General features: G+C 30.3%; 1 protein-coding gene across 2 annotated transcripts in view; it reads left to right on the forward strand.

Moving 5' to 3' along the window:
* The window catches only part of LOC129962041 (calpain-9-like), a 95,255-nt gene that overhangs the window by 65,957 nt on the left and 3,126 nt on the right, over nt 1-26,172 (forward strand). The window contains exons 7-18 of one of the 2 annotated variants that reach the window (XM_056075731.1): nt 44-94; nt 5,363-5,526; nt 6,846-7,018; nt 10,213-10,376; nt 15,555-15,760; nt 18,001-18,073; nt 18,167-18,202; nt 20,921-20,978; nt 21,641-21,705; nt 22,527-22,595; nt 23,071-23,149; nt 24,318-24,431. In XM_056075731.1, the coding sequence (XP_055931706.1) occupies nt 44-94; nt 5,363-5,526; nt 6,846-7,018; nt 10,213-10,376; nt 15,555-15,760; nt 18,001-18,073; nt 18,167-18,202; nt 20,921-20,978; nt 21,641-21,705; nt 22,527-22,595; nt 23,071-23,149; nt 24,318-24,431 (1,252 nt within the window). The remainder of the gene's footprint in view (nt 1-43; nt 95-5,362; nt 5,527-6,845; nt 7,019-10,212; nt 10,377-15,554; nt 15,761-18,000; nt 18,074-18,166; nt 18,203-20,920; nt 20,979-21,640; nt 21,706-22,526; nt 22,596-23,070; nt 23,150-24,317; nt 24,432-26,172) is intronic. The other variant, XM_056075740.1, reaches the window with a different exon arrangement.

Here is a 26,172-nt window from a genome sequence, read left to right on the forward strand (position 1 = left end):
AGTTAAATTTATGTCTCTGATTCTTTTGCATGTCTTACTTTAGATTGCCGTTGGCTCTCAAGTCGCCTATTGTTACAATGCGTCGCATTTGCAGGTAGATTACAAAAGTGGACCACCGCTGTCAAAGTATCAACAGAGAATAACAATAATTATTTATATGAGTCCATTTGTCCTTAATCGATTGAAGGCTCCTATCTCCTCATCTATTTATAAAGTAAACTCTTAAAATGTATTGTTTCATTGATACAACAGACAATCGCCTGGCAATTTATTTAATGGTAGAAATGGAAAACAGGAAACGTGTTTTTTCTCTTTATCTCATCCATTAGAGTCTTGTATCCAATTGCATGTTCCATTTTGAAATCTATGGAGATTTAAAGGTACCATCTATTTTGATTGAACTGGGCTGAAGACGGAGACCTAGTATTATTTCACAGATAACACGTTTGGTGGAAAATCGATTTTTGAATAGAATATTAAGTACCGCTACTTTTCGTAAATTTCTTTTCAGCCAGGAGTAACAGTGAACTTTAATATAAAAGAAAACGGGATATAATTCTTAATCAAAATCTTTTTACTATTTCTTTGAAGATGCGTCGATTGGAATGACATAACTAAATAATTATTGAATTGATAATTTTAAAGTACTGTCATGAAATTTTTAAATTGCTATCATCATAAAACAAAGAAGCCACTCTATTTATTTCTAATGATTTAATAATGAATGATTATTTAATTAATTAAATAATCATTCATTATTAAATGATTATGGACGTTTGTTGAGCGACTACGTGTTCTCTTTTGAAATACCAATAACAAATACCGTAAAAATTGAAGTGGTTCCTAAAACTAAGCTAAATGTATAATGGAAGTTTTTTGGTGAAATTAATAAAAATCAATTAGTTTATTTATAATTTTTATGCTTTACTTATTGATCCAAAAAATAATTCGAATTTTGCTCATCTTTTCGATTTTTGCTCAGTTTTTTTGACATTTTTACTGGTGTATTTATTTAGAAATTATTATGAACACAAAATCTGAATCTTGTCGTATTTTAATATCATAAATATCTTCTTTCAATTGAATATAAAATAGAGGTCAAGGAATTGAACATAAAAGGCCAGTTCTCTGTTTTTAAATGATAATTCATTTTTCTTCTTTGCTCTTTCTAATTTAAAAATATAAAAGCTATTTGAATTTATAAGAAAAAAATGTTTAACCTTAATTTTCATAAAGGGTCATTATTTCATTTTCAAAATTAATTCCTACAGATTCTCCTCTATTAGTTTTATGCCTTAAAGTCACCCTTTCTTCCTGATTGACGTATGACTGGCCATTGCCGGCGAAATGCATTCCTAACTTTCTTCCCTTTCTAGATGGCTTGAGGCAAATCATGATCAAAATATTTGAACAGTCTTCTAAAAGTTTTAACACTAAGGTCAATCGAGTAGGTTGAAGAAGTGAAGAGACTCGCGTTGCCGTGACTGACCAGATCTTCCACTTACTCTTCTCGAGCGTAGGAGAAATGTTTTCAAAATGGGCACTTTCATCCTCTTTATGCCAAACAGAAAACGTGCTTAGCATTGCTGAGGGTTCATGAATCAGAACTGCTTTCAGCAGTGGCGTTGTCTAAAAATGTGGCCTCTCCCTTTGGTTCTGTTGCCAGCTAATCACAGCTGTATATATGCAAATGCTTACAAGTGAAAAGAGTTATTTTGGACAAAGGCAGGGTTAACATATTCATGAATTTTCATTATTTTTTAGAAATCCACAAGTTCATTTGATTAGCATAATGGCTCATTTATAGTAATACCACATTTCCCTTATCGATATGCTTTATAATATTAGAATTAGCTTTATAGGCTAGGTCCTATCTTTCCCTCAGAATATGCTGCTAAGTGCTACGGCGTGAAAAAAATTTAATCCTAGTTGTTTTAAATGCCAATGAATGTATAAATTCTTGTGTTGCAAATGTTCTTCCAATTACGTTCATTCTTATGAGATGAGTTTTCATTTACGATCCAGATAAAACAACACGAATTCAGGATTTGTTTCCATTTTAAAACGGTTTTTTTACTTTTATTTTATTTATTTATTGACAATTCATACATATTCCGGACAAAACATTGAAAAATCAGAACTTACCTTCCATGTAAAATACCTAACTTTTTTAATAATGTAATCTACATGATAAGAAAAGATGATGGCCATAGTTTGCAGACATTGATATCAATACACATTTATAGAGTTGTAAATAAACAATAATTGAGACTTCATCGACTAGAAATATGTCTGTAGAGTTTGTTAATTAAATAATGCTTGGCTTAAAATTGCAGAGATTGTGACAGTTTTGATTATTGATAGCCATTTGCCTTCAAATGCATAATAAATAGCATTTGTCCTAAACAAACACTTACCGGAAAGACAATATCAATTAAAAAAAACCTCTATTCTCGAGATATCATCTGCACAGGAAGTTCGTGATAATCAATAATCGGTTTCAAAGATGAGTCCATTTGTAGTCACAAGTTATGCTCAATCAGGTTCTTCAACTTTCAAATGAATTAAGTAGCAATGCTGTCAGCCGACCGTATATCAGCATTCGGCCACAATAAATCCTATGGATACTGCTTCATTCAGTATTGGCGAGGTGGTCGGCTGTACACAAGAAAAAAAAAGCCGAAAGTGCATTCTATAAATCACAGCAATTCCAGAAGACTCCAGTAAGCTTGAGCTAGCGATATAGAACTGTTTAAGACTAGACATATGTAATATGGCCAGGCGAATCGTATATTTTCTTGTGATTCGACTTAAATATGATTCACAGGAAGGCGTATTGTATGGACTGTATCCGAAGTTCGGACAGCTTGGAAACTGCAGTGTTATATTTGAGGTTCCTGTTGGGATAACCTGTAAAGTGATGATGCGAGTCGAAAGATTAAAGCTGTTTATAATATTCATATTTTGGACAACCGTGGCATCTTTATGTAAACTTCCGTTTGGAGAAGATTTTATTGCCATACATTTCTACCTAAACGACATTTGTTCCATACACTCCGCGTTCCGTATGTCCTACACCTCAACTGGTCAATAAATTCGCGTAATTTTCGTGAAAATGTGAGACATTCCGGAATTTGCCAACAAAATCTTGCACATCTTTATTTACTGATGATATAGATCGGCATACTGATGGATGGGGTGGGGGGTGAAAATCACTATAAATGTTATTGCACTTTAGCATACTCCGAAACACCTTTCATCATCAAAAACTTGTTGATTTAACAAAATATTGCAATAAATCCTGAATCTGTTATATATCTGAAGGATTTTTTTTTGTATTATATGTTAAATCTTGAATGTTTCATTTTATTTTGAGAATACTACAGGTATGATTCTTGGGAATAGGAATTAAAATTCTGCTAATGTGGTATATGGTATCGTATCAATTATAACCCTTAACTCTTACTGTAACGAAAACGAGTTTTGAATTAAGTTGTACAGTATTTTACTATATAATCAGCATACAAAATTTTGAAAACGCACTTTTATATTTAATAAATATTTTATAAAAGTAATTTAATAAATTCTTTTTGTATTTTAATAAGTATTCTATATATTCAAAAAATGAATAAAAATTCGATTATACTAAATCTAATATTAACACATTGATTGCCGCATTACGCGTCTGTGAGTTACAGACAACATGTAATCGTACTAAACCACCTATCTTCTTAAATTACGACTTCTTTACTATAGTTAAGAGATAGCAAAGTAGGAATTATCTAACTAGATAGAAGACTGATTATCAGGGGTGAGTGGTGGTAGTAAACGCGTTAACTTATTGTAAATTGAAAACATTGTACATAAGTATATTTTTTGTTTGATTATAAATACATCAAATCATAAAATAGCCAGTTATTTGACAAAAAAATGTTTATTCATGAAATTAAAGAGACTGGAAAAAAAGTAGGAAGTTACTGTCACATATTATTATTGCACATCATCACGAGCAAAAGCGATTTGTCGCCGGTAAATCTATCGATAGAAACCGACATAGAAGAAATGATTCCAAGTTGCGTAGCTATGAAATGATAGTTTTCCTGAATTTCGGCTTTGAAATAGCAGATGTTTTTTCAATGGTCTGAAGAAAGAAAACAAATCACTTCGTTCTATATAAGAGCAGTAAGGAGGGTGTTCCAACACATTTCATTGGAAAATTGTGCCAAATTACACGTGTGGTTAGGGTGTCATCTTGCAATAACACGGCACCTTCCAAAAGCAGTTTCATATCGTCTCCTGTGAATTGCCCTATTAAACTTTATACTTGAACCGTATAACAGCCAATTCTCTTATTTTTCAACAGAAATTTGTACACTACGGTACAACTAACTCGCTCTATTGGTGCAGTGTATATACATAAAATTTAATTCGTAAGAGGAATTTGTGCACTCCTGAGAGCGTTCGCTGCCTTACTTTTTGAGTCACCTACGTAAAATAATTTAGAAGAAGACTGAAAAATCACTGTAAATTTCCGATTATTTGCAGAATTGTTATCCGACAATCGCAAATTACCTAAAATGTTAGAAAAAAGGTCACAAATTAAGTTGGAATTGCTTGTACAAGTAAGTATGAATTTAAAAACAATAGATTTCTGTTGTGATTTGAAAAAGCAGTTAGTTGTTTTGTTTTTTGTATTAATATATATATTTTTAAATTTGTGATTGAAGTTTTTTTTAACAAAATAGTCAAGAATTTACCATATTTGGGAAAAAAATCGAGATTTAATTATTTAATACAATAACTAAAACTACGTAACCACCGAAAATATACAGCAGAGAATAAACGCAACATAATAAAACAAAATCCCCAAAATTTTATTCGCCACGGATCATTTTATACGTATCATGCCAGCTCCAAATATCTCCATTTAAGCATTCGATTTTTTAAAATAACATTTAAAATACAAATAGAACTCAATTATTGGGCATGAAAAGGGAATACTGAAAAATAATTATAGAAATTTATAATTATTTTAGAAATTGAAAGCTTATCATGATTTATTTGTTTCGAAAGGTTAAAGATAAATAAAGCTCTAATGATAATCTCAATTAGGATCCAAGAGGCATGGATTGAGTTCACATCTTTGTTTTACAAATTACCATTTCGAAGAAATCTCGTTCATTGCGTGAGGCACTCCATTACGGAACATCACATTACTATTATTACAAATAAAACAACAGGATTCAGCCTCACCTCTAGATAAGTTGTTATTTAAATTGCCTGCTAATTTAAGAATGACATTTTTACATCTTTAGAAAAGTTTTGTCTGGGTCATATCAATGAAGTCTAATAAATATTCCAGGTTCGAACCCGGACTGGAGAAGTTCCACTGATTCGACTTCGCAATCCTTGGGGAAAGGGTGAATGGAATGGACCGTGGAGTGATCGTTCGTGGGAATGGGACAGTTTGCCGGAAAGAGACCAAGAATTGTTGAGCGTCAGAATTAGAAATGATGGAGAATTCTGGTACGTGTGATTTGTTCTAAACATTGAAAATTTTCAAAATGCTATGACATACAAAACTTGAATTCAAAGAAAAGCAAAATTATATATTTGTAGTACTTTTATAACAAGTTATTTTAAGCATGCCATTTAATGAATGTCATCGGTAATTTGTAACATATTTTGCACTGCAACGTCTTATTTTTGAAGTTATATCAGAAAATGGACAATTTTATTTATTTTCATTTGTGGATCATCAGTCTCTTGGATTTCAATTATTATTTCATCATATATATATATATATATATATCTCGATTTTTGTTACAGATTTTCTATAATTAAAATCACAAAATTGCTTACGCACTTGCTCTGGTTCACTGGTATCAAAATACAGCTTAGATTTGAACCGTTTATTTCCAGCATGCTGTTATGAAAGGAAAAAAATTATTTTTATGTTTCTTGCTACCTCTACTTTAAGTAGTATTTGAGGTACATTTGAGGAAGAGCATAGATAAAAATTTGAAGAAAAAAATTACATTTTCGGAGATTAATTGTTCCGAGATTTTTTTTTTATTATTATTATCAGAAAATTGCTATATAAGAAGAAAGTCATTTCTATAATTTGTCTAAAATAATACTTTTTTTTGTGTGTGGGTAGTGCAGAATTAAGTTTATTAGTTTACACTAAATTTAAATTACGGATTATTTAATACAACTATTTTTTTTAAGTAAAATATTTGAATTATTCTTTCAAATTTAATTATTACAATTTTTTTTACATATTTTTTTTTCGAAGCATATTTTGTTTAAGGAGTTTTCAGAAGATATCTTAAACATTGTTTAAAGAGTTTTCAGAAGATATTTTATGCACGATTTATTTTCAAGCATTAGTTTAAAAAGTCCTTGAGGTTTCTTAAATAGAAATGTATAGAGCATAAAAATAAACTTAAAGAAAAAGTATAACTCTGTGCTTTCAGCTTTTTTTTTTTTTCTGTACGTTTTTTCAAAATGAAAATATTTTATTCAAAAATGACGCATTTCTTCTGATTTTTTTTTTTCCTCCTGATTTCTAGTTGGCGATTATTAAGAAGTCAGAAACTTTCTTCAATTAATCTGCGCAGCTAAATTTTCTCTTCACGTGAGAAAATTTAAGCTTATTTTATATCTTTATAATTCTATTTTGACAAGCAAGAATATAATTCAGAAGTCCACCTCTAATGAAAAGAAGCCAAACTCTATACCTGAAAATTGCAGTTGACTTACTCTTTATTGATTTCAAGGCACTGAAGTTCGACTAATTACAGTTATTTTCGCAATTAAAACTTCCCTCTCATTTTATTCAGGATGTCATTCGAGGACTTCCTTCGCCACTTCACATTCCTGGATCTTCTCCACGTGGGACCGGACGACTGGATGCTGGAACCGGCCCTCCACAGCAAGAGGCCTTGGAGGGCAGTCCTGGCTCGCCGCCGGTGGCGAGTTGGTTTCAACGCCGGAGGTGGGCCCCAGTGCAAAGGTAGGAGGTATTCCCGCACTTCCTTCGCTCATTTCGGCCCATTTGCATCGGATAATGAGAAGTCCATTTTATAACTTGATACACCTCGCACTTGTCCGGCTCAGAGGACAATGACCCGAAGGATAGTGGTTTTTTTCACTCTCAGAAATAAAAAGGTACATTTTTTTTACAACTTAATAAAGTTGTTTACCAAAGGTTGGATGTGGAAAGTGAAATCAAGCGAAAAAATATACTTTTCTCAAAAGGAAAGGGCAAAACTCGTTAATTTGGATGGATTGCTTGAAGGGTTGAGTCTTCATTGGCACGCGAGCATTCGTAAGGCTATGCTGAGGCCTTAATGAGGGTTGTCCGACCTTCAATTTCGCTTTAGCCTCCAGAAACTTCTGCTCAGTGATTTCGCTAGTCATCAATTGATGATGATCGACCTGAACTTGAAATATGTGTGGACTTCGTCTGCTGACGGCGGCTTTCCTTTGAGATGTCTTCTTTTCTACAATTATTGTGTTATCCATTTTTCTTTTAAAGAAGCGAGTGAAAAAATTTCGAAGTATATTGCCTTCCATTTCTTATTGACTTACAAAATACATTTTTCGAAAATCTAGCTGAACTAAAAATGATCTCTCAAAGTTCAATTTCTTGCTTTATGAAGTTGCAGTGACGTGAAGCTAATTTTAAGTTTTGAATAAAAAAGAATTTATCAATCTTGATAAAATAAACAAATAAAAACTGTTGTATTATTTTCTATTTTGACTTCATGAATCGAAAAAAAAAACCGATTTATAAATAAATACAAATAATCGTTACGTGTGGTTTTCTATTTCTATATTCTGTAAATGTATTTCTTTGAAGGAAAAAAATGAAGTAAAAATTAGTTTGGTGTAGCAGTTTTTTTTTTATTTTTTCATAGTTTAATAAATTTCTTTATCTTTATTGATTCTAGCGACCAAAACTGATTAGTTAAGAAATTTTGAATTTCATTATTTTACACCAATCAAAGGGCGCCTCATGAAAATCGAGAGCATTCTTGAAGGATGTACCTCCAAGCAGAGATTAAAAATTTCTTGAAATAATGAAATTGAAAGTTTCACAACTCGGTCAGTTTGGGTCCTAGAAAAATTGAATTTTTTATTTAAAATTTTAGTGTAACAATATTTTTTCTAAACAGGATCGGGTGACTAAACAAATTTCAGATTTCGTAATTTTTTTCAGTGGTACTTACGCAACAAAAAAAAAAGGAACCTTTATTTCATTTAAAATAAATTTTTGAAATGGAAGTATACATCTATCTCTAAAGTGTTTACGAATTAGCTAATGTCACTTCATATTTGAGTGGAGGCCATATATGCATCTTTAGATGGACAATAAAATACTGTTAACTTTAATATTATCTAATTCCGTGAATAATTTTAATTACATTGAATATCAGATCTCCCAACCTATTACTTTTTTGATGCATCATTTTAAAAAAGAATGGCATGGTAGTATAAATTGTTTCATCACAAAGTCAACGAGATTTTTATTGATATTGAGACATGCATCTTTCAAATCTCTCTTGAGAGGCAAATGTTTGATTTAATATATCATAAAAGCAGAGATAAATTTGTGTATTTTTCACCCTCGGAAAGGGAACGTTACATCTACGACTTTTCAACGCGAACGTGATCAACTTAACTTTTGTTTTATTATAAGTCCATTTCAAAAGTAACCATGGGGGGAAAAGTTGTGAAACATGATATTCCTATCTGAGTTTTATTATTATTATCACAAATAATTTTGTTGAGGGCACTCGGAATAGTGGGACTTTTTCTTTCATTTGAGTTTACTCGCACCGAGTGTCAATTTAACTCATTGGGTTTGAAAATTATTTGCTAAACGGGAGATAGTGAGCTCTACAAGGATTCTCAGTTGGCCGAAGATTTATTGGTAATATAACTAGATGAGAGATTTAACCCTTAACTGAGGAGGTGCGGTCTACGAGACCGCATTTTCGTTACACTCAAATTAAATTTTCTAATGAAAGTATAAGTTTGAAAATCAGCCAATATATTCTGCAGATATATTTCTTGATATATAAATATATTTTAGAAATTTTTCAAAATATATTATCATTAGAAAAAATAATTATATTTGAACATACGTTTTCTTAAACAACAGTATATTCTTGAAAAACAACAAATAATATTCTTTAAAAAACATATTATTTTTTACTTTTTAAATCACATTTATTTTTCCAATATACAAAGGTATATAGAAAACAATATAACGAAAAATTCAACAATTATATGAAAAATAAAAAAAACTGATAATGGGTAAAATTGACCCTTTTTTTTTATTATTGGCATTATTTCTATGCAAAAACTTGTGAACATTCGTAGTACGGTTTTCGAGGCCATTTTGAACATGCAAGTTAAGTAGTAGTATAAAAATCACCCTGTAAATTCTGTAAATATTTCTCTTGATATATTAATATATTTTAGAAATTTTTCAAAATGCATTATTACTAGAAAAATATATTTGAACATTCATATCATAAGCAGTCGAATGCGAACTTTCATCGAAAAAATCTTTCTGTACAATTAATTACCCTCATCACTAAAATCACTTTCTACTTCATTTAAAAGTCTCTGGAGCTCTGCTTCATAACAAGGATCAGACGGTTGGATGATATTTTCAGGATCAACTTTAGAACCGTCTGCTAAGCCTTGTATAATAATGGAAGACTAAAAGGGAGGTGCGGTCTCACAGAAAAAGAAGAAAGAAAGAAAAGAAGAAGAAAGCGCAAAGAAATAGCTGAAATATTTTAAAAAGCATCCGCTGAAACCGATTGAAAAAATGCAGGTGCAGTGAAGGTCACAAAACAGGAAGCTACAGGATCAATCCATTCGATTGAGCTAAAAATAGAATAGGGGTGACCGAAAGTACATACTTAGGAGTCTGAGATACCCCATCTCCCTAAGGGTTAAGGGTTATCCATGTTCCCGAGGCAGCGGTAGCTAGTTCGATTCATGATGACATCCCCTTTCTATTCCCAAGTTAAATGTGCTTTCTTACTTCTCATAACTGAAATTTTTATAATAATGGATTCTAACATAACATTATTTTTATACGATTGATGAATTTTTTGTAAAAACATGCAGCTCTCATTCATTTTTCGCAAACTATTTTGAAACATTTTTTTTTTTCTGTTTTTGCAGAAACAACAGCAATGAATCCACAGTTTCGAGTTCACATAGCTAAAAATGGTGCCAAAAAATGTCACGTGGTCGTATCCATTTTGCAGCACTATACCTTAGGACCCCAAAATGCAGAACAAACTAAAAGATCTCCATTGCTTCCCTTAGGATTCACCGTCTACGAGGTAAGAAGAAACATGCATTTTGATCAGGTTTCAAGAAAGATTTTAACCTGAAATTGATCTACTTGCTTAATTCACCAAAGCTCTCATTTGAATTGGTAATGCAGAAGATTTTAAAAATATTTAATGACAAAATTTCTTCCTTCCGCCCATACAATAGCTATAAGATATTGTATGGACGAAACATTTAAAATTAACATTAAGCTTTTATATCTAAACAAAACATTGAGCTTTTGTATCTAATCAAAAAGTTATTATGTAATTCAGCAAGTAACCAAAATAATATTTAGCCGCAAAAGCATGCATTGTGTTTTCTTTAAAAGATATTATAAATTATCAATTCTTCACATAATTATCAACTATGCGGTGCGGTATAGTTGATATTCTGCGGCAACTATCTATATGCGAGCTCACCAGATAATGTACAAAAAGATAGAAAAAAATGGCAGCACTCAACACAAAAATGCAGTTAAACAATCTTTCCGTGCAACAGTAGATCTATACATATGGTTATGACTTCAAAACAGTAGTTTAACTTACTAACAAATTATTCGATATTCTTTTACAAATAATCAGTCTTTTATATATGTTTTTATTCTAGATGTATAACCCCCCCTTGTGTGCCAACAAGTATACCACAAGGGTTAGAAACGGTAGTCAGTGCACAATTGATAGTAGAAGAAATTTCAAATATAAGGACGCAGGCACAAATGCAAAGGAAAATGGGGGAAACAAGAAAATACAAAAATACAAATAGAAAATAAAGCAAAATTGCTTACGCACTAACGGAAACAGAGCCTGACTAAGGCGGGGGCATACGGGGCAGTTGCCCCGGGCGCCCCAACAGAGGGGGGAGACCCCAAATCGAATAGAAAGTTTATTCTACGTTTCCTTCTTTAATGAACATTTTTTTAAACAAAATATCAATACAGTGTAAAATCCGTCAGTTTTATGTTAACTTCTTCATTCATCTATCGTATAAACAAACAAAAAAAAATCTATATTTTGTAAATCTATGGGTTTCTAGGGCGGAATTCAGCTAAATATTTGCAATTACGATGGACAAATTTGGCCACCAATCAAAAGCCTGTATTTTTAGTTTGTAGAAATTTTGTTTTGTTTGTATGCAATAATGGCAAAAATTAATTAAATACTCCTACATATGAAAATAACTGTTGAGAAATTTGCATATTTTCATTTTAAAAAGTGCTAATATTTAGTTTATGAGATTTAGGAGTTTCTCTTATAGACAGATGCTTAAGATAGTTGTAGAAATCATTCTAATATAAATCTTGCCTTACCATTTTGTCAGATTGCGTTTCAAATTCAATGATTAAATGTGGTACTTCGAGTTCAGACTAAGAGTGTTTTTAGTTTTAAGTTTAAATAGCATTTTGAATTAATTAACAAAAAATACCATAGACAAGTTCTATGCATGGTTCTTCAATACTAAAGTAATAAAGCAGAGGGGACCCCAAAAAAGTTTTTTCCCCGGCCTCCAATTAGGCTAAGTCGGGCCCTGAACGGAAATATGCAGTAAATCAAATAAAAATGAATGATCAAATAAAAATGGAATATTCAAAATACAAATGCAAAAAGCAGACGAGTAATATGCAAATATATGTAGGCAATTACACAGAAATAAAATCTAAATAACACGGGAAAAAATACTGTTATAAGATAAATGAGGCTGCCGAGCTAAATTGTTCTTTAGAAGGCAGTTCCTGAGTTTACGTCTTTCGACAGTCTTTTATATGTTGACACATTTTTCTCTTACTCGCTTTATAACATACACATCATATCTTGGAAATCTTCTAAAATTAACAATCGCGAAAAACCGACAGTTTAACGTACTTCCATCCCTTGAACGTTAAGGAGTCATAATGCAAATGACATATAAAACTGTCAAGGGGAAAAAAAATATTTTTTTTATTTACACATTCATATAGATTTCCGTAACAGATTAAAACGATTTAATGTATGCAGATGATTATGCATATTTTTTTTGGAGAGAAAATGTAGCATCAAAATCCATGATTTAAAAATGATTGGTGAGTATTGATTGTGTGCCCCAGCGAATACATGAGAAACAACAACACATAAACAGGAATTGTGGGAAGAAATTTATGGTTGAAATCGGAATTGTTCTTTTACTTTCAATCCTCTTTCGAAATGCAACAGGGTGTGAAATCACGTCAAGTTTGTAAATAGAAGCTCGTCTGAAAATATCTGCTTTCTTTTGTGATCAGAAAGATGACCTTGTTTTAACTGGTGTTTGGAGATCTCTTGTCAGATTAGAAATGGCATTTAGTGTTTTTCGAGATTTTTAAGTTAAGATATAAGTTGATATTTTAAGTTTCTTGAGAAAGTTTTGAAGTAAATGTCAGTTTTTTAAAAAATTTATTTATTTGTTAATGAGTACCTATCGGTGTGTTAAATCCTTATAGTTCCAGCTCTAAATTAAGTAAATACTAAACTATTTGCATCCTAAGTGAACTTATTTTTTTATTTTACTTTTGCACTTTTGAAAAATGAAAGAAAATGTTTTTCTTTGCGTGTCTTAAAAACAATAGTAGTTTAGTACAACTGAATAGTACTAGAGCTGTTTCTCAACTCTGTAAAAAGTCTCAAATATAGAGTCACTTTTTTAATTATATATCATGTTTATTTTTAGAGTAATTTAAATCTTCAAATGTACACAGCATTATTCGCGCGTATTTATTAGACCGTATTTTACTTATAATGTGAATTGATAAAAAAATATTGCGATTTCTTAAAGATTGATGAAAAAAGAATTTCCTGAAACGATGCAATAATATTGAAAACAAAGACAGATAAAAGTCATGGCGATTTTGTATCTCCGATCAGAGTAGTTTATTGGAATTTAAGTTACTTTATCGGAATGGCATGAATAAATGTCATGCTGTCGGGGTTACTATCCGATTAATCATTAAGAAAATTCCATAATGCATTGATTGGTCATAAAAGAATGGAATAATTGGGGTGATGGATATCCCAAATAACAATTTACTTAATACGTTGCTTGAATATTTACAAATCCTTGTGAATTGAGGGTATTATATAATTGATCAAAGAGGCGTTACCAAAAAAGGGTGCTTCTATTTCATAGATTTCAAAGTAATTTCTTTGCATCGTTTCGTAATAATGCATGAAAATTGGATTCATTGCTATCAGTCTGAAACAAAAGAGCAATTAAAGCTATGTTAAAGTTGCAAGAGGGAATATCGCACCCCCCAAAAAAAGGATAACCGTTTCATAACCTGCAACGGTAGTGCCGCGGTTTCCTGGTGGTATGGCCTCGGCTGAGGAACCGGAGGACATCAGGTTAGAGGCCCAATTCTACCGAACAACCATCGTGTAAGCCGGTCCATCGAGGCCAAATGTCCTCTCGCTGATGTAGTGTGGAAGCTTGCAGATGGGAGTATCAGCTCAGGTCTCGTCCTCGCCATCTGACTGCAGTTCAAAATATTACAAGATCCCTCTCAAAATAACCCTAGTGTTGCTTTCAAACGGGACGATAAAATATAACTATAAACTAGACAAAATCATTTAGAACGGTTATGATCACAATCTTCAAAGATGCTAATCGCGTAAATTTCTTAGAATTTTTGGAAAGGAACTCGACAAATAATGTGCAGTATGGCTTTCTTTACAAGCTCATTCATTTAATGAATAAAATAAAGTCAGTAATTTAGTAAAAAAAATTCTTTTTGTTGTTATGAGTGCTAAGCCATGCTCTTCTGCATACCATCTATTTTCACAATTAATCATTGTGTGGGGGGAAGGGTGGAATGCTGCGCAGGGAAATATTTGCAGGGGAAAATGCAAGGTAGGGAAAACAAATGGACAGAAGTCTTCATCTTAAGATTAATATGGGAAGTGTCAAATCCCGCTACATGGACGAAATAATGAAACGAGTACCGTTGAATTAAACGTGTAAAAACTCAAAGGAGATTGAATGTATTGAAAAATGAATAATGTTTATATAGAAAAAATGTTTTCTTCATTTTTGCACATACTTATCCAACAAAATTAGAGTAGCAGGAAAGGATGATTTCTGGATGTTCTAAAATTTCTTCAATAATTTAACTACGAGCTGGTGTCGGCAGTTAAATTTGCCATAAAATGTTGCAGTATATGATATCAGAAATGGAACTATAAATCCAGCCGTTAACTGCAGAAATAGTACAAGAGTATCATTTCTTAATTATGATCGATTTGCACCAGGAATGATTAATGTAATGTTTCACCATAAGACGTCCTTTATTGTTGGGCGAACCCCTCTGATGTAATGTGGAAGTATGGAGTGAGGTGTCAGCTCAGGACCTCGGTTCAAAATGACGAGGTCCATCCCAAAATAGCCTTAGTGTTGCTATAAAGGGGGACTTTAATACAACTTAACTCAACTAAACTGTTGGGAGAAACGTTAATGATTAGCTGTAAGCTATAATATTTAGTAAAATATTAATCACAGGGTATTGTGCTCTACATTCAAAAAGATTATTTGAAATTTCAATTATTCAACTTTGCACCATTTCAGTTCACTGCTTCAAAAGACAATGCTTTCTATTTTAATTATCTTTAAGATTCGTGTCCTTTTAGATATTGGCAATTAATTGAGCTGAACTTTCTTAAGCAAGTATTATTTTTTTTTCTTCTCATAATATAGTAAATTCCGGATTATCCACGGAATCGAATGAAGTAGCAACCATAAATATTTCGTGAAACAACCGAAAAAAAAAAATACAAAGTAATCTGAAAAGGCTTTTGAAAATTTTCTTTGTCTAAGATTTTACTTAATAAACAGTAGAATTAGTATTTTCTTTACTTTATCATTAAAAAAATGGAAATTTTTTTAACAAAATACTGGGATTAGCAACCACAGATCTGGATATTCCTAGGTAAGATTTGAAATTCATTCAGTTTTGATTAAAAAGTTAATAGGTAATTTGATTCTAAGTTACACTAAAGAAAAGATATTTTTACGTCTTAAAAGATCCTAAAATGACGCCTAGAAAATTTTGAGTCCCACTGCCCTTCTTTTCCGTATTTGCTGACATCACCAAAGTCTTGAGTAAGCTCAAATATATGTAACAGTAGTCTGATTCTTTTCGTAACTGGAATTTTTACAGCATTCCTTTTGAGTTCTTTGTTTTGCAGGTTCCTCCAAATGTCTCGCGTATCAACACGAATTTTGTCATGACGCACCAGGCACTCGATGTAGTCCTTCACTCGCCGATCAGGGAGGCCGTCATTTTCTTCACCCTGCCTCCCGGTGACTTCGTCATCATGCCGTTCACCGTTCAGCCAAATTGCGAAACCAAGTTTTTACTCAGAATATTCACGGACGAAGTCAGCAACATTTGGTATATATATTTTTAATAATAAAACCGTATACATTCTTAGTTTTGTTAATGGAATTTTATATGTCATACCTCAGTTAATTTATTTTTTTTTGTGTGTACTCACACGTGTGTGTGTGTGTTGCCCTATTAGCAAAAGACATTGTGCGATGCCTCCACGATGTTGTGCGATATTCTGAATGCCGGCCAACATCGTACAGACATCGGTACAATATTTTTGGTCATTTTGTGCTAAGAGAGAGAGAGTTTCATTATTACATTGAAAAGTCTATCGGTAATTCGGCAGGTTTAAAACTACGAAACTGCCGAATAGGTAGAGAGATTCGATAAAAAAAAACTGTATGTTTACAGTACAAAACATACAAAATTATGCAGAACATAAAATAATTTATAGTAAATATTACAAAGTACAAATCTGAACAGCTGTCTATTGTTTCAGTCATACCAAAGTTACCAACATCCGCATATAGTGACTTATTTTCCTTTCAACACGCTTTCCATTCGCTTATCTGAATTCACCGAACTCCTGGAGAAGTTGAATTCACGATTTAACGGGCATCAGAGGAATTATTTTATTGATTTCCCAGAATTTGAAGGCCTTTGAGATAGAGATAGGCCTTTGAGATAGATTTTTATATTAACTTTGCTTCTTAAAATTAAAATTCATCCCCTGAACTTTTATTATTTTGACTGTATTGTACGATCTGTTCAGATGATTTCTTCTCCCCCATATTGTGAAATTTTTGAATTCTACGCGTCTGCTGAAGTTGTATTGATTCTTTTTGACTTAACATAAATATATATATATATAATAAGTTCGAATTCTCCTTTAAAATTAATTTTCCAACTTCTAAAAAAAGATATATAATTCGACATTTTAGGTACGATTGTTTTTCGCTTAAAACACACTGACTTTTTAACACCAGATATTATACGAAATATTAAAGAAGTTTTTGGATATGCCGTACAATATCGGGCAGATATTGTTGGAATTCTATCGGCATTCTGTGTTATTAAGATAATAAAATAAAATAAAATTTATTTGATGTTATTTTAGTTCAAGAGAAACAAATAAAAAATTAAGTTCTACGTCATTAAGTCATTATAAAAGTGCTTCATAAGTTATTATATCCACACAGTTTGGTGTCGCCATCTGTTGTAACTTTTGAGTATTATTCATTGTCTTAAAGATTACCGTTTCTTACATTAAATTAAAACTTTTTCTCTCAGTATTATATCTTGAAAATTTCAAAACAGAGAATTTTTTTCACTTTACATTTTAACTTTTATTTCTCTGATTTTAAATATTATCCATTTATCATCATTCGCATATATTTGCTGCACTTTCGAAAATTCATATTATTTTCTTAAAATTATTAATGTGCTTCAATAACTTATTCCATTACATTATAAAAAATTATTAATATAAATGGCTAAAATTACGGCCCACTATTTATTGAAAAAATGTATAATCAATTTTTCACGCAGGCTGAAGGTTTTATCTCTACTAATATCAAAAATAAATACTTGCATTATTTCCTTTCTTTCTGCAAATACTTTGACTGAGAATTACCAAGTTTAGCACAAGTAAACTTTAGATTGTCTGAATGTACGTTTCGGAACAATACTTGACATTTTATTAATAAGAAAAACTTTCAGCGACTTTTAGCTATAATTTCGGAACACTTTATCACGCAAAAATCGTCTTTATTCCATTTTTCAGTTTCAAAGAAGGATAGTAACTTTTCATTAATACTGATTTTACAATCGTCATATTTTTTTAATATTTAAAGCTTTTTTAAAAAACATTTTATAAATAAATTTGCAATAATACTTTTCCTTATTTCAATGAATCTCCAATCATTTTCATAATTATTTCAAATATTTAATTGTAAATTTATCCTTCACTATTGAAAACTACAATATGAAATGTCTGCTTTTTTTTTTTTTTTTTTCATATTCTTTGGTTAAATTGTGATTTTATTTCTTTCCTTTTTTATCCTTAATTTTATCAATTTTTAATTTTTTTTCTTCTTAATTTTATCAATTTTTTTGTGGTGTCTGTAATTATTAAAAAGTTTGCAAATGTATTTGGCCAGTGGAGTGATAAGCTGATTGCTACTTTTAATTTGTTCATTACAATATCAAAAAAACATGAACGTTTATACTAATGATTCCATGATTTATTTCTTTTAAATCTTATTTCTTTTAAATTAATTTCTCTTTCAATTTTCTCTGTGCAGGGAAGTGAATGATGAAAACGTCATCTGTCGGGAGCTCACGTTCACCTGCAATACAGATGTGATGACTCTCCAAGTGAGTTCCGCTAATGTGTTTGACTTTTAACTCTCCATCGATATTCATTTTATCATTTCCTAACAGATTTTTATGTATGGTTTTCTTTTTCAGAATGATTTCCCTATATTGAATAAGATGATGCATAAGGTAAATTTTCTGCCCTTTAGCGTTTTTTTTTTTTCATTTTAAATTCTGGATCTTTTAGAATTAGTAGTTCTAGTTTCATTCCTTATAAATTAGTTCGTAAAGTACAATCTTTGTTAGAAATCACATTCTTTTATCAATCAAACTACAGTAAAAGATTCATTTTGATTTTCCTTTGTATTCTTTTCTTCGAAAAAAGTTGATTAAATTGCGTACAGTTTATATCAATAGATGCTCAAATGTATATGCACAATCACAAATGTTACTATAATATTATTTATTGGTGTTGGAAGCAAAAACTCTCCATTTCCCAGAAGGAGAGAGGGAGTGTAGGAATTTTACTTGTAAAGAAAAATATTAATACATAAAAATATACTGCAATGAATTATAATATCATTTCTGCTATTTCTAGAACGAACGGAAAGTTACAGCTAGTAATATATCATGTCCAAATAAATTGATTGATAATTGGCATGTACAGGTGGTTATCAAAATAACGGAAACACCTTAGATTTATAAAAAATCTTTTATTAGTATAATGTAGGACTAACTTTGGCATGTAATACAGGTTGGATTCGCCTAGGAATCGATTCATACAAATGTTGAATAGTGTTCAGAGGAATATTATACCATTCTTCCTGGAGATATTATGAAAGTTCTGGGAGAGATGCCGGTGGAGGATATCGATTCCGTATTGAACGCTCTAAGACAGACCATAATGGTTCAACTATATTGAGGTCAGGTGACTGTGCGGGCCAAGGCAGATGTTTGACTTCATCCTCGTGTTCATCAAACCATGATTGGATAAGTCTCACTTCATGAACAGGTGCATTTTCATCCTGGAAAAAGACAATCTCTTGCAGAAAACAAAGCTTGCATCATAGGATGGACCTGATCAGCTAAAATTTCTATATATTTCTCCCCAGTGTTCACATAATATGACAAATCCACCTCCATGCTCGACAGGTGGAAGGAGACAATCACGATCATATGCTTGTAAGGTGTCCTCCAAACGTGTACCCTTCCTGTTATAGGGAAAAGTATGAAACATGATTCGTCAAATCATATTACTTTCTTCCACTTATCGATCGACCAGGTTTTGTGAGTGTGACACCATTGTAGACGACGTTTACCATTAACATCTGTGACAAGTGGTTTAGGAATTGTTGCTCTGCCATAAATGTTCTGTTTATGAAGGTGAACTTCTTACTGTAATCCCTGACACTGGAGAATGCAGATGAGCATTGAGCTCTGCGGTCCCTTTTGCTGCAGTTGTTCGTTTTTCAGACACTACAATCCGCTTCAATACCCGTCAGTCTCTTTCACTTAGCTTCTCTTTCCGCCCACTATTTTGCTTTGCCGGGCTTGTCTTGCCGTGCTGTGTGTATGTTGTCATGAATTTAGACACCGTACCTATAGAAACGCCTAAAAGTTGGAATGTTTCGGCCACACTTGCTCCAGCTATACGGGCTTCTACAATTTCTCTTCTTTGAAAATCTGAGTGGTCCGACATTTTACGCTTTGGAAAAAAATCCAAGAATTACAGAACTTAAACAAAGTTAACGCATACTACCAGAATATATACATTGCTATTTATAAAAAAAAATGGTGGCTGTTGCTATATTTTAATGCTTACAAAGCGCATTCAAAAATGTCACTTTTATTCACAGGTGTTTCCATTATTTTGATAACACCAGGAAGTGTACACAAATACATACATTCACCTAAGAAAATCTCGGAAAAGAATAATTAGATAATTAAAATAAAACTTTGATGATTTGAACTTTTTATTTATGAATAAATCTTCTATCTAATATATTTTCTTTTTCTTATCACCCCTTCTTCTTCATACTCCGTTTTGTTTTCAATTATAATCACACGCACACACATAAATATATATTCACTAATTTTAATAGGGTGTGAATACAGATATAAAATCATTTATAAATTCCTTTTTGAAAATTTTTACTTTAATGTTCTTCCTAATTATTTAAAATTTTTATGTGAAGATAAAAAAAATTTAGAAATTAATTTTTTTATTTATTATTAATTTGCTTTACGGTGTGGCATTAATATTATTATTATTTGCTTTATATTTTTTTCGTCAATTTAAATTTAAAATTGTAAGTCAAAGATCTGATCATATTGACGATGTGCGGCAAACTGAAAGCACTGAATACAAACCGGTTCTTTTAGAAAAGTAAGATGAAAAATGAAGATTTGGCTCATTTTCCTGCAGACAACATTAAGAAATCAAGCTTAAAAGAAACTGATTGATATCAAAAAATTCCAAAAATATATTAAGAATTAGAATTGAATTTGAAGATGTGAAATCTTTGGAAAAAAAGTTGACCTCGATTTTCTGGATTTTTTTCGATGATTGCAAAAATAGTTTTAAAAGGTTTCGCTCTCTCCTTTTTTTATTATAATGTTCTCAAATTAATTTGTCGATATTTATTGACTTAATCTATGAAAATTATAAGCCTTTTTCATTCATTTTGATCCACTGATCTGAATTCTAACTTAAGCAATTGATATTTCCTAATTTTAGTATTAATTATATTAACTTTAGAATAAATTTATTTCAGTATGTTTTGTTAAGAAGTGAATGTATGTACGAGTCTTTTAATGCCAGCGGTCTTTAAAAAAACTGCTTTAAGGAAAAGTGTTCATTTCGACGCACTTTATATTTTTCTTTTTGTCTCAACTTCTCTTTTACAGATACCAACCGAAATTGATGCTCTCATGCTCCAAAAAATTCTGCGAACAAGTTGGCGCTGTAAGTCGTTAATGATTCTCCCTCGAAGTAATGGCAACTCTGTAACATTGTTATTTTCCCCCTGATTATGCTCGGTTTCTCTTCATTTAAATTGTGATGTATTGAAGTCCTTGTGTTATGTTAGAGCATGATGATTACTTAAAATTCTGAATAGAATATTCTTAAATAATGATGAAAAAATATTGTGAGAAGTTTCTTTTTTTTTCAATTTTTGTAAAAAACTGCAAACATTTTTGAGAGCATTTAAGATGCTGTTTATGTTTGATAAATATCCATTTTCATGTAATTTACTTTTCATCTGATAAATAATTTCTACAATATGTAACAACTTTTCTTTGTTACCGCATTCCCAGAAAACAAGACATTCTAATTTTTTTAATGAGAATGTTAAAATATTAAAATTATTCCTTTCCAATGAGCATTAATTTATTTGTAATTCTGAAAGCAATAAATGCAATCTTTTAGTGAATACATAATTTGAGAAGAATTAAACAATCAGTTATTCATGAAAGCAAATTTAACTCGATATTATTTTTGAAAAAATTCATCTTTTTCAATAAATGTTTTATGCAAATGAATATTTCAGATTATCAGCTTATGTAGAACAAATGCTCTTTAATTTCATACACTCTATGTATTTAAATCTATATTTTGTTTTTCAGCTCTGAATCTTTTGTGCGAGAAACCTAGCCTTGAGCTGTGTCGAAATCTCATTATGCTAAGAGATGTATCCTTTTGCCAATTTTTTAACGATTTATGTACAGTTAAATATATAAAAGAATTTTTACAGTTCCAAAAGTTTATTAAAGGTCTCAATTTATTAAAAAAGGACAAATTAGTACTTTTGTAAAATTTTGAGTTCACTTTTTTCGAATTCATAAATATGTACGTATACTATATGTTCATTATATACACTAAAATTGCACATAAGCAGATTATTTTATATTTTTCTTATATTAGAATATCTTTTTTTTTCTACATTGATAAATCATTTTGAGTTACATTTTTTGCCTTGATGTTCAGTTGTAGCCATTTTTAATTATTTATTTATTGCCCATATTCATATAAATTGAGAAGTTATCTTCTTGAAATATGTATTTCCATCGCGAAATATAATGAAAAAGACTAAATGAGTTTTCAAAACTGTCTTTCCAGAAACAAATATTTACTTAATATTCAGAATAAAAAATTCTCTAATTACAAAAATTGATTTTTTTTTCTTGAAATGAAAATAGTTATTCAAAGAATCATCATTCATTCGTATAAAAAGAATTAAATCTCTAAATTGGGGCCATTTTTTTTTTGCTATAATACAACAGAATTCAATCGAATTACAAAGTTTATCTAAAGAATGAAAAAAAAAAATTTCTACGACAAGAACAATTTGAATGCAATTTCAAAACTAAGCGAAGTCATGGCTTAAATGATAAAAAGAAAAAAAAAAAAAAAAAGAGAGAACATTACTGCTTTTGTAAAAGCCTTGATTAAAGCTTTCAATTGACTTACTTTTCAAAGAATACTTTTCAGCTACTTAACTCATACTTTTAGCCCATGATTACTGGCAAAATTAACAGAAATGAACTACCTGGATTGATATACACTCTTCAATACTGGCGGGTACGTAAAATGGAGTTTTTCTTTTTATTTTGAATACTTCAGAATTAAACCATTTAAATTTTTAATTATTTTATGCTTCACTTGACCGTGTATAGCACTTAAAAGTTTCTTAAAATGTTACTTTGAAAATAGTATAAAACTGGTCCTGAATAATAATTAAATGTTTTAAGAATTTTTTTATTTATTTCATGTTTATTATTACGTTTAGTAGCTTGCAACTCAACACCATTAAAATTGCAAGTTCATGATTTTCAACTGTGTTTATACTACACAATTTACAAGCAAAATCTTATTTCGAGAAATAGTAAAAGGGAATAACTGGTCAATAATTTTAATTTTTTTATAATCAGAGATAATATTTATTTGCAACATTTTCTTACAATTGAAATTCTATGTAAAAGAATTTAAGAGTCTTTTTAAAAACAGTAGGTAAATTTTCTACGTTTATAAATGTTTTGTTTTTATCCCTTTACAGACGGCATTTGCAAAACAGGACTCAAGTAATCGTGGCAAAACGAGTAGCTTCAATTTTAGAAATCTTCTTTGGGACGCAGGTAAAACAGAACAGTTTTAGTTTTAAACAAAACTCATTTCCAAATATTTTGTTTTGTTTAGAGAAAGTGACTTTTTTTTAAATGTAAGGAACTTTTTAAAAACAGTACAAGCTATGATATTGTTTCTTAGTTGTAATTAAAAAAACGATTTTTATTAGACCATTTTATTTTTAGAGATAAATTACATTTATCGAAAGAAACGATGACGGAAGAATTAAATAAGAAGAAAAATAATGCATACTGACATTCATTGGATAAAATTCATTGACATTCAAAGGATAAAAAAAAGAAACTAGAATTAATTGAAATGTCCATATTTTCAGTTCCACAAATATCTATTTCGCTGACTTCCGAAACTCTTGTTTAATTTTTTGTACATTTAAGTCTCTTTTGATGGTATCAGCTAAAATATTTATTTTTGCAAATTTATTGACATTATATCTTACACCAATAATAAATAAAGGTCCACAAACAAATAGCTGTGAATTATAAAAATTGAATATGTATAAAGACATTTCTAATTAGCATGCGTTATTTCCACTAAACTCCATAGATTCCCAACCTCTTTTTACCCCTAATTAAGGGTGGTGACAGCTATAGTCTTAAAAAGAGTATCTAAATATGGCAAAGCGACCATTCTATACGTAGTTAGGCTGCTAAAGTTAAAATTCAGAGTTGGTATTTCTATTTTGAAAACGGAATGAGAATCAAGATATAGGAAAAAAAGTCAATTACAATTAAATTTTAGATTATTATTAATGTGGTAAAAAAAGATACTTGTGCGTATTAATACAACGAGAATGTTGAAATTACGCATTCATTTGGTTACGTTTTCTAATGCTCATATTTACTATGATTTCGTATGACCGTGACGATTTTAATTGATTTAAAAATCAAATATATAAATATTATAAATTAGACTTTATTCAATTTGAATTTATCATTTGCTATGTTGCATAACATACTAAGCAAGTTTATTTGTTTAATTTAATTTTTCTCTATGACTTGGAATAATTTCTAACATTTCAACTCATTCAGGCTGAAAAGACATGACAATGTGCAAAGTTTTATCTATTTTTCATCAATCAATATGCTAAGATGTGATAACTTGCTATTGAATTGTTCCAACATGTTATATTTAATTATAATTTTTCTTTGCTTGTGTCAGGTGTCACTGTCAGCAATAAGGTTCTGGAGTGCGCCGTTCTTCGCTTTACAAAAAACAGTGTGCTGACTTCAGAAGCGTATCTACTGGCTCTAGTCAAACTATATTTGGCTCATGGTGAGTCTACATCATTTAAAACATAAAACTTATATTGGGTGCCAAGCTATTTTTTGTATTCGAGTATTTCTACTCACAGTACAGCAATTTTTAAAATTTGTTTTAACACAAATTTACTTAATTTGATTTGTTTCATGCTTGAAATAATGCAATTTTGTAATCGATTTTTCACTTTTTACTTGGTATTCTAACGCTTTGCGTGATTTTGTATTTTAGTTTATTATTAGTTATGGTTATTATTACTTACTCTATTAGTTACACTATTAGTCGATTGAGTTACTAAAATAAGTTTATGATTTAATCGATTCATTTGATTAACTTTTGATTTTGTACGAGTGACGAAAACTGATTTTGCAGTTGTAAAAAAAAAAGATTTCAAAATATTCCATATCATTTATGAAAACGGAATTTAAATAAATATTAAAAATAATGATATAACAAAAAAATTTAAAAATTCCACTTCATATTTCAGTATGCTGATAAAAATTTATTTTCAGTGTCTGTTTAGGTAAAATGTATTTTAACTGAACTCTCGAAACCAAGTACAGCCAATTCCTTTCTCTCTCTCTTTTTTTTTTTTGTTTCACTTTGAAAAAGATTCAAAAAATTCTTTATATTCCCTTACATTTTGACAGTCTTCAAACCTTTCGCAACGGGTAATTTTAACATGCACCCCAATTTGTCTTAGCTTATTCATAATCTATAGATTAATTAAAGGAGTTTTTTCATGAAATACCAAACTATTGTTTTCAGTAAAGAAGAGAAATCTAAAAATCCGTGCTTTATTAGATAGGAAAAGCACAATGCTCTCTAAACGTGGATGTCACAGAATGTGATTAATGCGATAGGAGTCATTTTAAAAGATGCCCCCTTTCAAAAACGTTCCTTAAAATTTCGGGCAGTAATCAATATTTTAAATATATAATGGATGAAATCAGAGTTAAAATTTTAAATGGATGTTTCTTCAGATAAAGTTTTTAAATCTTTTAAAACATTAAATCAGCATTGAAAATATTTATTATTGAGACCAAAAATGTTTTCTCTGCAATTGCAAAAAAAAAAAAAAAAAAAAAAAAAAAAAAAAAAAAAAAATGTCAAATTATTAAATAATCTTCATTTAAACGAAAGTTAGAACGGAATTTGAAATTTAATTTTTTTACTAATAAAATTTGTTTATATTAAACTCTTTTTATATATAACTTTGTGATACATTTTTATTATTTTAATATTACTTTTCAGTTAGTTTGTTCCGTTCCGTTGATGTTGCTAAAACTACTGTCAAAAACCTTCATGAAATTTTCATTTGAAGATTCCTGGAAGATGTTCTATGTGTTTCATTGTATAAAAATGTTAATATATAGAAATATCTCTCCAAAGATAATCGGATGATTTCGAAATTCGACAAATGATGTTTCTTCGGCTTATAAAACTATATATTAAAACGAAAGTTTTATAATAATATCTTTACTGTTCTTAATTTAATTAAATAGAATATTTTGAATGCAAAGTAAAAGTTACGTTTTAGAAAATCAACCATTGAAACTTGGCCAAAAATTTTATTTTATTAACGGCATCGGGAGCTTCAATAAAAAGTTTCAAATCAATAAATAAAGTAACATTTTGATTTTGAATTATAATGCCTGATTAGCAAAGCAACTTTCAACCGTCTAAACTCTTTATGCAATAATCCTTTCTTCTTCCTCCTCGGTGACCCTTCATTGCCGAACTAGCACCGGTTCCA

This window comes from Argiope bruennichi, chromosome 1, assembly GCF_947563725.1.
Source record: "Argiope bruennichi chromosome 1, qqArgBrue1.1, whole genome shotgun sequence".
NCBI classification, from domain to species: Eukaryota; Metazoa; Arthropoda; class Arachnida; order Araneae; family Araneidae; genus Argiope; species Argiope bruennichi.